Source organism: Bombyx mori, chromosome 20, assembly GCF_030269925.1.
Source record: "Bombyx mori chromosome 20, ASM3026992v2".
NCBI classification, from domain to species: domain Eukaryota; kingdom Metazoa; phylum Arthropoda; class Insecta; order Lepidoptera; family Bombycidae; genus Bombyx; species Bombyx mori.
Window position 1 is genome coordinate 11498250 of NC_085126.1, and position 14602 is coordinate 11512851.

Sequence of the window (14602 nt, forward strand, 5' to 3'; positions counted from 1 at the left end):
CCGATATGGTTGGAAGCCAATGCTTAACCACGATTATTTAGTTATAATTAGTTTGCAAACTACTTTTTTTTAATATGGCAAACTCTCGAAAATTCTATTAGGCTTCGCAAGTTCGGCTCCCTTGGACAAATATATTTATGTTAAGACAAATTTGATGTGTCCTTCCTTATAGTTATGTTTCGATGTGGTTGTCGAAGTCGTAAGCGTCTAGTTTAAAAATTAATCAAGTAATTTTATCTTCAACAATCATTTCGGTATAAGCACGAGATTTTATTGAGACTTTTGATAAATATCCAATGGCCATATCGCCAACTTCGACATTAAACCGTTAATAATACGAAGAAACAAAAAAAAAAATTTTTCCTATCTCTGCTGTTAGCCTTGAGAGGCTATGTCAGCTTACCCTAGCGTGTGTAGGTGAGCTCACAGCGCTCAAACCGGAGAGTTGCTAACACTGACCCTAGGAAGAGCAGTGCTTCGCAGAATCTACCACCGGATCGGAAACGCGACCCACTGAAAAGATCCGGCGAGAAACTCAGTGGGCTGTGTCTGTGGGTTAATTCGTGACCGGTGCTTGTAGTGCCTAAAAAGAAATGTTGCGATTTCAACATATATTTTTTTTGTAAATATAGACAACTTTAAGAAAACTAATTTAAATTTTTTTTTTATACATAATACTTATCCACTCTAGTTATTTTTTAATAATTAATAAGGTTTCCGCTATTCAATTTACTTGAAGTCGTCAGTGACAAAGAAAGTGGAATTGCTACTTCAAAATTTTTTTTATCAGTGACATTTTATCTACTAACCAAGGATAATAACTAAAAACATAATTCTCCTGTCCTTCTCCCAGTCACCTGGGGTCGGCGCAACATGTTATCTCCTTCCATACTCCTCTATCATATACCATTTCTTCGCTCGCTCCCCTCTTACCCATATCGTCTTTCACGCAATCCATACATTTCTTCTTAGGTCTACCTCTTCCTCTACCTAAAAATATGTTCTATTTCCTACCTATTTACTGGTAGTCTAAGCGGCTATCCCAGCTAAGCATGGTCGGTATTCACGGGCACGACCTTAGAGAATTTGGTAACACTAGCAGTGCTTCGCAGGATCTAAATATGAAATCCGCAAAATTATAATTTGCGTAATTACTGGTGGTAGGACCTCTTGTGAGTCCGCACGGGTAGGTACCACCTCCCTGCCTATTTCTGCCGTGAAGCAGTAATGCGTTTCGGTTTGAAAGGTGGGGCAGCCGTTGTCACCATACTGAGACCTTAGAACTCGTATCTCAAGGTGGGTGGTGCATTTACGTTGTAGATGTCTATGGGCTCCAGTAACCACTTAAGACCAGGTGGGCTATGAGCTTGTCCACCCAACTAAGCAATAAAAAAATATATAATATAATTTTAATCTAATTTTATACATAACACATAAAAACATCTAGTCCGAAAAAACACGTATTAATTTTAATTATATGAATATATCAGCACGTATTCGTAATTAAGTTGTCGTTTGGGTACGCTTATCTTATCATCAATGAGAACATATTATGACGGATCGACTTAAGCATTTGGGAGTTGTCTACTTTTACTTTACTTTCACACTTTATTCATTCGGCGCATTAAGGCGGGACAGTACCGCCAACTCGCCCATTTCTGCCGCGAACCAGTCAGGCATTCCGATGTAAAGGGAGGAATGTTCAGAAGTCGCCGTGGCCTAAAGGATAAGACGTCCGGTGCATTCGTATCTAGCGATGCACCGGAGTTCTAATCCCGCAGGCGGGTACCAATTTTTTTAATGAAAATGTAATAAAAATCAAACCCGCAAAATTATAAATCGCGTAATTACTGGTGGCAGAACCTCTTCTGAGTACGCACGGGTAGGTACCACCACCCTGCCTATTTCAGCCGTGAAGCAGTAATGCGTTTCGGTTTGAAGGGTGGGGCAGCCATAGTAACTAAACTTGAGACCTTAGAACTTATATCTCGAAGTGGGTGGCAACATTTACGATGTAGATGTCTATGGGCTCCGGTAACCACTTAACACCAGGTGGGCCGTGAGCTCGTCCACACATCTAAGCAATAAATAAAAAAAGAACTGTTTCTGAAGTTTCCAAAGATGCACTATTTTTATTTACACGATATTACGCTATCACAGTGAAAATAGTTAATGATTCCTTTAACATTAACTACGAATTTGCTACCTCACTTGAACCATTCTCGGTCTAACCTCTGTTACGTTCATAACTATTTTTTGACGACCGTCTGGTGTAATGGTAAGTGACATGGTCACTACACAAGGGGGTCGCGGGTTCGAATCCCGCCAAGGGAAGATATTTGTATGATAAATGTAAATGTCATTTCCAGGGTTATGGATGTACATTAAATATATGTATGTGTATAATAAAAATCTTACATTTATTTCCGTTATCTGGTACCTGTAACACAAGTTCTTTACGAACTTATCATGGGACCAGTTAACGTGGTTTACAAAAAAAAAAAACAAAAATTAATTAATTATTAATCACTTCGCTTCGAACATTCATGTATTACTCGTATATAATAAATAATGATAGCATTATGTTAATCAGAATTCTGACACAGGTTATTTAAGTTTTAAAATGTGACACTATCATAATTAACACCGAACCATTTTACGTAATCATTCCCTATATAAATATATTGTCTATTATGTATCTTCTGTCTATATACATATATAAAAATGAACTGCTGTTCGTTAGTCTCGCTAAAACTCGAAATCGGCTGGACCAATTTGGCTAATTTTTGTCTTGAATTATTTGTGGAAGTCCAGAGAAGGTTTAAAAGGTGAATAAATATGAAAATACCCGGAATTAAATAAAAATAACAAATTTGTTTTCCATTTGATCTGTCCCCCGTCGGACGGATTTCTTTTGTTTGTTTTAAGTTTATTTTATACAATAGTTTAGGTCTTTTATTTCTCGATTTAGGCACTACGAAGTCTGCCGGGTCAACTAGTCTATATATATAAAAATGAATTGCTGTTCGTTAGTCTCGCTAAAACTCAAGATCGCTAATTTTGGTCTTGAATTATTTGTGAAGTCCAGAAAAGGTTTAAAAGGTGAATAAATATGAAAATACTTGGGAATTCAATAAAAACAACACAATTGTTTTTCCTTTGATGTTATTATGCATTACGAAGTCTGCGCGGGTCCGCTAGTATATTATAAATATTTAAGATGTAGAATTATACCTAAGCTCAACTGACTCGCAATTTGCTTTCGTCACTTAAATTTTCCTTGTACTAAAACTAGCTTTCCAAGTTCGACGAATGGACTAAACTTTCTCGGAAGATTGCGCATTTGATAAGAGCGATATTTGTTTTATTAATATTTTGGATACAAAAAAACCGTATTCAATCAAACGAAACTATACAGCGATTTGTAAAAAAAAAACTAAACCAGACAATAAATTGATCGTTGAACACGCGAACCAGTTTATTAATGTTACCGACGTTAACGCATTTCGCGAATTTTTTCTCAAATCCAATTGACATTTACGGTAGAATGCCATTCTTGTTTGTTAATACATACATTTAAGGCTATCAGCGTAAAAGTGGCCTAACCCACAAAGTTTCAAAATTAGTGCTTCTAAATTGCAATATATTTGAGACTAGCGGCCCGTTTCGGCTCCACTAGGGTCTTTAACAAAAATTTCAACGATATTTGACGTTGATTTATTTTTTTCAATAAAAGAACACTTATTGCGGCATAACTATAATAGTTAGACATGTGCTGTCGCGACACTTTTTGTAAATAATAATGTGCTCTACAAAATCATAGTACATTATTTTATTCTATCATAAATAGTTTTCGCAGGGCACGCGATGTAAAGAATATTTTAGGTAATTTTTTTACACCTTGGGTTACATTATTGGAGTTTTAGTAAGGATTGCTAATTTTTTTCAAAAAAGATTAAAGCCTATGTCACTCGGGAATAGTGTAGCTTTCAAACAGTGAAAGAATTTTTCAAATCGGTTCAATAGTTTCGGAGCCTATTCAATACAAAAAAACAAACAAATCTTTCCTCTTTATAATATTAGTATAGACAAAATAAATTTTGGCGCCAAACCATCGTATCCCTAGTTTGAGCGATAGATAACAGATTGCTTTGTAAGCATTCTTTTCGCGCGTATCGTCTTTGCCTACGAGCAGTGTAAAAGTAAATTTAGACCTCGATATCTCCATACTAACTATGGTAAGCTTAGGCCACTTTTGCGCTGACGGCCTCATTTATGCGCGCCGTCTCTTACACAGCTTCGGTAATTGCGTGATCTTAACGTAATAACATTTCGCTGTACGTATTTCAATCGATAACACGGGTCAACACCAAATTTGACTTTGATTGCAAAGCATAACATTTCGATATTTTAGATCGTAATTAGACGAGAAAAATAATACATGGCATGAAACAGTTTGCTTTTGAACTTTAATAAATGACGCGTTGCCGGCGGCTCGAATTAAGAAAATAAGCAACTCTTTCAGGGGGCTGGGTGTACAACTTTTCAACAAGATCCCACAAAACGTTCAACTACTACCTGTTCATAGATTTAAGAAAACTGTCAAGGAACGTTTGTGCAACAAGGCATATTATAAAGTTAAGGATTTTTTACTAGATGGCACTACGTGGGAATGAGGCGTTCGCTCCTGGCCTTTTCATTTTTCATTATTATTATTATTTATTTGAATTGTATTTTTTGACTTGTTTTTTCGTACAATGTAAATATGTTTCCTTATTTAAAAAAAAAAAAAAATTCGGAACATCCAAAAAAAAAAAAAGCCTGCTGAGTTTATTTCGCCGGTTCTTCTCAGGACTGTGGCTTTTTTTGGAACCGGTGGTAAAGTTACATTTTCATTTACATTTTGACATTCAACAAGTGTGTTTTTGATGACATCCAAGTTGAAATAAATGATTTTGAATTTGAATTTGAATTTGACCACATATGAAACAAAATGCATCAGCATCGTATTTACACTTTCGTGACATTTTAAGTTTTTCTGGGCCTGTACAAAACACCTGATAGTTGTTTATGGCTCGAGCGCCATCTAGTGGCACTGTGTAAACGTAAACACCCCACTCTCATAGCGCGGTTTTTTTGAAAGTATTAAAATTAATTAAAATTTATAAAAAAATTGAAAAATGAGTATTATAACTATCATATCATAACTATCACAAAAGCAAACTTTATACCAAAAAAAAAGTGCGTGCGTACAAAGTACACATGTCAGAAGTGAAACTTTTTTGGCGAACTAATTTAAAAGTCTTGCTTATATTTATACAAATCTAAAACTTTAGATTTCCGAGACTTAGAGGAAGGGAAAAAGGAAGATATGTTCCCGCCAAAAGTCTGTCAAATGTCAATCTCAAACCTCAGTGTTGACAGTCACATTATGTTTAGATTTCTAAATTGTAAATGACTAATATTTTGCCAATTGAATTGACTAATTTAATTTCATGCTAATAAAATTCCTATTAACTTTTTTCACAAAAAAATTATAAAATATTAGGCTGTACGGTAGGATACATTTGCCTTTCCAGTTGAAAAAACACAATAACTACTACTACTGACATTTGACAAGTACTTAATTTCAATAGTAGTTTGATGTCACTTCCGTTGCATACCTGCGTGACGTTCTGTATAAATTTTACCCTCATGCGCCTAAAGAAGTTTCACTTCAAAAGGTATTTTATTTTCGTTTTTGTGAATAATTAACCGGAAAAACCTAGTATAATCGTTAGGATAAAGAACTTTTTTTTTTTGTAGAGTTGTGTAATTGTTGTTAACATTTAAAATATCCCTTCTAGATCGGTGTGAGGAGTGCTTCTAGATATCTAACTTCGTGTCTCATTCCGCGAGATGTTTGGTCAGGTTCGAAGAGCAAAAGCCCTTATTATAAACATGTGAGGGTTCACCTTTTTGTTTCGACCTCTGCATTCTGTCGTCACAGTTTAAAATTTTATTTATTTATTATTATTGCATAGATGGGTGGACGAGCTCACGGCCCACCTGGTGTTAAGTGGTTACCTGAGCCCATAGACATCTACAACGTAAATGCCGCCACCCACCTTGAGATACGAGCTCTAAGGTCTCAGTATAGCTACAACGACTGCTCCACCCTTCAAACTGAAACGCATTACTGCTTCACGGTAGACATAGGCAGGGTGGTGGTATCTACCCGTGCAGACTCACAAGAGGTTCTCGAAAAACAAATCATCGGAGAGACCATTAAAAAAAATTCACGCTTTTTATCTGATGATTAGAATTAGTGAACTGAAGTGGCAATGGGTCGGCCACATAGCACGAAGAGAGGACGGTCGATGGGGCAGAAAGATCCTGGAGTGGCGACCACGTACTGGCAAGCGCAGTGTGGGACGGCCACCTACTAGATGGACCGACGACCTAGTAAAAAGCGCTGGGTCTCGTTGGATGCAGGTGGCAATGGACCGGTCGCACTGGAAATCTATTGGAGAGGCCTATGTTCAGCAGTGGACGGCGATAGGCTGAAATGATGATGATGATCTGATTATTTAATTGAGATTAATTCAACATATACATCAGTGATCAGCCATTTGACTTGTTCGGACTGGGTCAAGCGACACTACCGCAGTCCGCTATTACTCTTGCAACACCCTTAACCGAATTGTCTTAGTCAATTGCGTGTGCAATAGTTTAGCTAACATAAAACGTAACGGGTCGTCGTGTAAGGAATGCAATTTTCAATTCATATTCACGACACACACACCGTTATTACTGTTGGCGTTCATAATAATTATTGTATTGCATAAGAATACCGTAGACGTGGATTGTATTAAAATGAATTTAACGAGGAGGCTAGGCGCCAACTAACTTTAACTTATGATCCCGCTAAACGTTCAATTACTACCTGTTCATAGATTTAAGAAAACTGTCAAGGAACGTTTGTGCAACAAGGCATATTATAAAGTAAAGGATTATTTACTAGATGGCACTACGTGGGAATGAGGCGCTCGCTCCTGGCCTTTTCATTTTTTATAATTATAATTTTTTTTTAATTGTATTTTTTGACTTGTTTTTTCCTTCATTGTAAATATTTTTATTTATTTAAAAAAAAAAAAATATTTGATAGAAAGAAAAAAAGCCCGCTGAGTTTGTTTCGCCGGTTCTTCTCAGGACTGTGGCTTTTTTGGAACCGGTGGTAGAGTTAACATTGTTATTTGTATTTTGACATTCAACAAGTGTGTCATACTGACATCTAAGTTGAAATAAATGATTTTGAATTTGAATTTGAATTGAATTTGACCGACTTCAAAAGGATTACAGTTCGATAAGTTCTTTCTTTGATTGCAGACTGAGGGACATGCTCAAGTGGTCACCAGAGTATACATGATACAGTACTAGAGTACACATGAGGTCTAAATTTCAATAGTATATTTTTTAATGCATAGACCAATTGACGAAGTCACGGCTCATCCAATCTGACTAAAATTGTTAATACCTCTGAAGGAGTCCGTATAGAGTCCCTTCTTTATTTCGCGGGAAAATCGTGTTTTTGGATCACTCGTAATTAAAACCACAGTTTGAAACAATAGCAGTTTTACTGTCGCAGCGGCTTACACAGTCGTCACAGTTACACAGTACATGAAGTCGTCATGGCCTAAAGGATAAGACGTCCGGTGCATTCGTATGACGCGATGCACCGGTGTTCGAATCCGGCAGGCGGGTACCAATTTTTCTAATGAAATATGTACTCAACAAATGTTCACGATTGACTTCCACGGTGAAGGAATAGCATCGTGTAATAAAAACCAAACCCGCAAAATTATAATTTGCGTAATCACTGGTGGTAGGACCTCTTGTGAGTCCGCACGGGTAGGTACCACCACCCCGCCTATTTCCGCCGTGAAGCAGTAATGCGTTTCGGTTCGAAGGGTGGGGTAGCCGTTGTAACTATAGTGAGACCTTAGAACTTATATCTCGAGGTGGATGGCGCATTTACGTTGTAGATGTCTATGGGCTCCAGTAACCACTAAACATCAGGTGGGCTGTGAGCTCGCCCATCCATCCAAGCAATAAAAAATAAAAAAAAAACAGTTCTAAGTGATACACATTATTTTTTTCGTCTTATGTATTTTCGGCGGTAAAAAGGTCCCGTGTCACAGACTGTCTTCTTTTTTCCACCTCTCGTGCGTTCCGGCTTACGCATCATAAAAAGTGCGTTCTTAAGCGCCCCCCATCTTTACAGTTATATAAATATCGGATGTCTTCACTTTAAAATACTCCATTGTTTTACATATCAAAATGAAACCTCGCACTGGGAGACCTTATACCACTAACCCGGAGCCGGATGGCGCTATTCCTACGTGACAGACATCAGCAGGATGGTGGCACCTACTCGTGGGGCTCGCAGGACGCCCCACTAGACACCATCACGTCGCAATATCTATTTAACTTTAAGCATTACTACAGTCGATGTCGCCCTAAACAAGTCATTACGAATCCTCCCGATCCATTAACGGTGCTTATACCACAAGCACCGGTCACCGTTTTCGTCGAACACGTCGCTTGCGACGAAGGGCTCGACGAGCGAATTAACCCATAGACACAGCCCATTAAGTTTCTCGCCGGATCTTCTCAGTGGGTCTCGGTTTCTGATCCGGTGGTAGATTCTGCGAAGCACTGCTCTTGCTAGGGTTAGTGTTAGCATCGCTCCTGTTTGAGCCCCGTGAGCTCACCTACTAGTTAAGGTTACACTGAAATAGCCTCTCAAGGTTCAGATTAGGTAGAAAAAAAAATTACTACAGAAAAAAGCTTGTTAGCATCGCAGAGCTCGCAACTCGATCATTTGAAAATCATTTCAAATGGCAGATATAAATCTTCACACACGCATATAGTTGGATCACGGAGCACGTAGCGTCTAGTTTAGTGCCCTTCGGCGCTACAAAGGGACTTGCTTCATTTCGTATTGATATTCCGATCGGGTGGGCGGCCTGTTATTTATAGCTAAAATACTAAAAAATAAAGAAAAGGGGGGAGAGAGAGAGAGAGAGAGAGGGGGGGGGGGGAGAGAAAGAGTATTCTTTATTGTACACCAAAAAGCAAATAAACAGTGCGATACATTAAATACCAAAAAATGTACAATTGGCGGTACTTACAATAGGAACTTCATAGAATAGGATGGACATAATGACGTCACTGCTGAAACCAAATGGCCGTGCGAGAGATAGCAAGACGTTCAGACTTGTACAAGACGTATGAAATATACTGGACAACTACACCCGCGACACGACCGATGCAGCATCCAAAACACCTACGAAAACAAAAAATGAAAAAAATTGCGTAATTACTATACAATTAAGACAATATAGGTATTTACTTTGTGATGGACTCCTGTTCCTCACCTATTCGCTGGTAGCCTCCTTAGGCTAAGTAAGACCTTAGGTAGGTAAGGAACCGCAAGGTCTGTGTAGCTGGAATAGCACCTTTGCTATTCCAGCTACACGCGGACGGGTTGGTAAGCTCACGGACTCAACCTGGAATACGCTAGCCCTGCAATGCTTCGCTGAATCTACCAGCGGATCGGAATCACGATCCACTGAGAAGATCCGGCAAGAAACTCAGTTGGTTGTGTCTGTGGGTTAGTTTGCTCGTCGACGAGCTTCACGAGGAGGGTGACCGGTGCTTAAAAGCACTGAGAGTGTATCGGGCGACGACAGCTCTGCGTTGCTCCGTCGCCTGGGTCCGATAACCACTTAACACGAAATAGGCCAGGACTTCATTCACCCGTCTAGGCAATAAAACAAGACGAGATAGCTCAACTTTCAACGGCCTTAGCCTATGTTCGTATTGGTGGTAGGACCTCTTGTGAGTCCGCGCGGGTAGGTACCACCACCCTGCCTATTTCTGCCGTGAAGCTGTAATGCGTTTCGGTTTGAAGGGTAGGGCAGCCGTTGTGACTATACTGAGACCTTAGAATGTATACCTCAAGGTGGGTGGCGTATTTACGTTGTAGATATCTATGGGTTGCAGTAACTACTTTAACACCAGATGGGCTGTGAGCTCGTCCACTAATCTAAGCAATAAAAAAAATGACGTATTAATGTATTGACGGATTGCGATAAATATTTCCTAACACTAGAGGTCCCGCAGTAGTCGAAATTCGACTATAATTAATTGAAATTGTAAGTTTGTACACTATTATGATTGTATTTTATACTTCTATAATCACAAATTTCGCCAAGACTACACTATAAAAAATATTAACAAAGAGAAACAATATTTAATCTATTCTCAATTTGACAACAGACGTCAAGAACAAAAGTTTGACAATAAATAGTATGCATGCGTGTGTGCGTCAAATACATGGTATGTAGTGTGCGTAATGTTTTCTTTATTGATTTAATGTATCTTTTATGCATTATTTTAAAGAAATATTAGCATTGTGCACTTCTTCTCTATATTCTGTATAGCGACCCGCCCTCGCTTCGCTTCGGAAACATTAAAACACACATGAAACCAAAAAAATTAATTTTTTTTTTTTAAAAAAAGTGCCTATGTTCATCAGGGACAATGTCGGCTTCTAATGGAAAAAGAATTTTTCAAATCGGTCCAGTAGTTTCGGAGCCTATTCGAAACAAACAAACAAACAAATCTTTCCTCTTTATAATATTAGTATAGATAAGCGTGGAAAAATTCATAATCCTCCGTCCGCGCAATTTTCGTAAAAAGGAATACAAAGTTTTTGCTTCACGTATTAATATATAGATAATATGTACGTTTGGTGCGTAGTTTAGAAATGTATGTACCATATTATCTGCATTATATAGTAGAGGACGGTGATCGTCCGTTGGAATGCGCGGTCCGTTCGAAGTTTTTGCTCCCACACCACTTTCACTACTACGCAATGAATGATAGGAACTTATTGTAAATATTTCGCATTGCTCCGACTCATCATAATTTATTAAGACTACCCTCGCCCCGCATTACGCCAGCTGACGATGACAAATACCTTCTCCGAAACATTAACAATGCCAGTATAGAGTATCATTTCGATCTAACAAAAAACACGTGTAGATTACAAACTGATATTCATTAACACGCTTTTATTAGCTTCAGAAGTATGTATGTTTGTAACGTAATCTTTGAACATGATTTTGACCCCCGTCAAAACGTCGGATTAACTCGAAATTTGGTACACTTATTAAGGACTGATAACAATTCAATATTTAAAAAAAATTAAAATAATTGAAATTCAACTAAAAAATTAAAAATAAATAATACGCTTTTATAGAAAATCCAACTAAAAAATTGAAAATAAATCTTAATAAATTTGCATTAAAAATAGTGTAAGAAAAAAATGATATTATTGTAAAAAAGCGTGGGCACCCCACGCTTTTCAGGACATTTATCAAAATAACCCTTCTACTCACATCTGTTCATAAAATATTTATAACTACTGATACCATGCCGCTTTTTTTACAATAAAATCATTTTTTCTAACACTATTTTTAATACAAATTTATTAAGATTTATTTTCAATTTTTTAGTTGGATTTTCTATAAAAGCGTATTTTGTTAGTTTTTTTTAAACTATTATTTATTTTTTCACTAATTAGATGTGATATATTTCGCTGCTACCCGTCAGAAATATGAAGGATTTACCGGTGCGGGCTAATGAAAACCTTACTAAGAGCAATTACGCATGCATTTTCGATGTAAATACCTATTACAACAACCAAATTCCTTTTGTTTCAGGGCTCTGACCCTCGGGTGGCGACATGTCGCGGGCGACTGCAGACCAGGCGGTGTCAACTGAACCAAGAGATCAATAAGGAGCTGAGGCTACGGGCTGGCGCTGAAAACCTGTTCAAGGTAAGAGCTTCAAACGATCCGACTATTCCGAGAGGAGGTTTTTTTGACGTGACAACGTCTTATAATTCGATGGAGCCGGCTGCACGCACGAAAAAACATGACTCATGCGGCGTTACCTCGCTCTGAGGCGTTCCATTTAAGGCTTGAAGCGCAAGCAAGAGCGCGCAACGAGCGACAAAAGCGGTCTCTCTCCTACTTGAGTGAGCGATGCATCCGCTATACAATAATACATTTACATAAATATCTATCAAACAAATAAAATTAAAATTTTCTTTTGAAAAATGAAACCATTCCATCAGTGTTTGCTTATGACGTTGTCACGTTCAACTATCGTCAGTAAACCGACTTTACAGACAACCGATTTTTTATTGCTTAGATGGATGGACGAGCTCGCAGCCCACCTGGTGTTAAGTGGTTATTGGAGCCCATAGACATCTTTTTTTTCATTGCCTTTGTAGGTAGACGAGCGTACGGCCCACCTGATGGTAAGTGGTTACCGTCGCTCATGGACTTCAGCAATGCCAGGAGCAGAGCCAAGCCGCTGCCTACTGCTTAATACTCTCCACCGCTGCCTACTACTTAATACTTAACACTCTCATCTACAACGTAAATGCGCCACCCACCTTGAGATATAAGTTCTAAGGTCTCAGTATAGTTACAACGGCTGCCCTGCCCTTCAGACCGAAACGCATTACTGCTTCACGGCAGAAATAGGCAGGGCGGTGGTACCTACCCGCACGGACTCACAAGATGTCCTAACACCAGTTCCTTGTCTAGAATGTACATAAGTTTATATATATCCTTGGTTACGTTATGACATGTCCTTCTTCAAACGAGGCTTATGGAGAGTTCTTAACGGTAAGCAGCGGCTTGGCTCTGCCCCTGGCATTACTGAAGTCCATGGGCGACGGTAACCACTAACCATTAAGTGGGCCGTACGGTCGTCTACTTACAAGGGCAATAAAAAAAACCGCGGACATCTATATATTAATACGTGAAACAAAAACTTTGTATCCCTTTTTACGAAAATTGCGCGGACGGAGGAGTATGAAATTTTCCACACTTATAGAGAATATAGAGAAGAAGTGCACAATGATAATATTTTTTTTAAATAATGCATAACAGATACATTATATCAATAAAGAAAACATTACACACACTACATACCATGTATTTGACGCACACACGCATGCATACTATTTATTGTCAAACTTTTGTTCTTGACGTCTGTGGTCAAACTGAGAATAGATTAAATATTGTTTGTCTTTATTAATATTTTTCTATAGTATAGTCTTGGCGTTGAAAATACAATCATAATAGTGTACAAACTTACAATTCCAATTAATTATAGTCGAATTTCGACTACTGCGGGACCTCTAGTAGTTACGAATTCGACGAGAAACAATTTGTCGGCAACACGAAAGCAATCGCCGCGACACACGTAACGCCACAGCAACGAAATACCGAGACACTTTCACTTAAATGGCACGTGTCGATTAATTAAAACACGTTTCATACATTATGAACGTTCAATATACACGTTCAACTAAACATTTTAATAGTTTAATTACAATATCAACTAACTAAATATAACTAAATATTTACTAACAATTACGCCACGGGAACTGGTCCCGTGATAAGTTCGTAAAGAACTTGTGTTACAGGTACCAGATAACGGATATAAATGTAAGATTTTTATTATACACATACATATATTTAATATACATCCATAACTCTGGAAGAGACATTTATATTTATCATACAAATATCTTCCCTTGGCGGGATTCGAACCCGCGACCCCCTTGTGTAGTGACCATGTCACTTACCACTATACCAGACAGCCGTTATATTATTATATTATTTAATGTACATGTTATTATCACACACCATTACTTCGAACGGAATAAACGGCTTTTAGTCAACTCAACATCATTGTAATAATTATAATATTTATTGAATTAAAACTTCTTTTATTTATTTATTTATTGATACTTTATTTCAGTTTTCTTTTTTTTTAAAACCATAACATTTTGTTAGTAAGAATTACTTGTAAACTATGTTAGTAACTTAAAAAATCTAACACATAACTATCATTAAAATATATAATATATAAATATATACAGTCAAAACCGTTTACTGCGACATCGTTTAATACAACATGCCGGTTATAATAACCAAGAACAAAGGTCCCGGCTGAATGCCATATGACCGCCTTATTAAAAATATTGCTTTCTACGACATTGGTAATAACGACATACCTCATAAAACGACCACATTTAACTAATATTTCGGACAATTAGATCTGTTAGAACGACCGGCTAAGCTGTATTGTAAACAATTTGAATAGGTATATACATTTGTATTCAATGGCTTTTAAAATCAGGAAAGAAAACAATAGGATTTACTTTAGTGTAGGGTCTTTTCTAATTCTTAGAAACAAAACACGTGCATGCGGTAGTCAAAGCCCGCTTCTTCATATCTCTTCAGTTAGTTTGTTACTTATCTATACACAAGACACACCAAAACTTTATGGAGTTATTCGTGAAACTTTCAAAATGTCGCAAAGAAAAAGAAAACAAATTAATATTGAAGAAAAATCGCGTATTATGTAAATATATTTTTCCAATAATTCCCTATCAATTTGTTTGTACTTGCACGATACACATTAAACATCACCGGTTGTTACGACTATCGGTTTTTACGACTGAATATGA

The 14602-nt window shown here is 37.6% G+C and overlaps 1 protein-coding gene across 2 annotated transcripts in view; it reads left to right on the forward strand.

The window, feature by feature from the left end:
- The window catches only part of LOC101738210 (rhophilin-2), a 138072-nt gene that overhangs the window by 91828 nt on the left and 31642 nt on the right, over positions 1-14602 (forward strand). For both annotated transcript variants that reach the window (XM_004925971.4, XM_004925972.5), the window contains one exon: positions 11772-11888. In XM_004925971.4, the coding sequence (XP_004926028.2) occupies positions 11772-11888 (117 nt within the window). The remainder of the gene's footprint in view (positions 1-11771; positions 11889-14602) is intronic.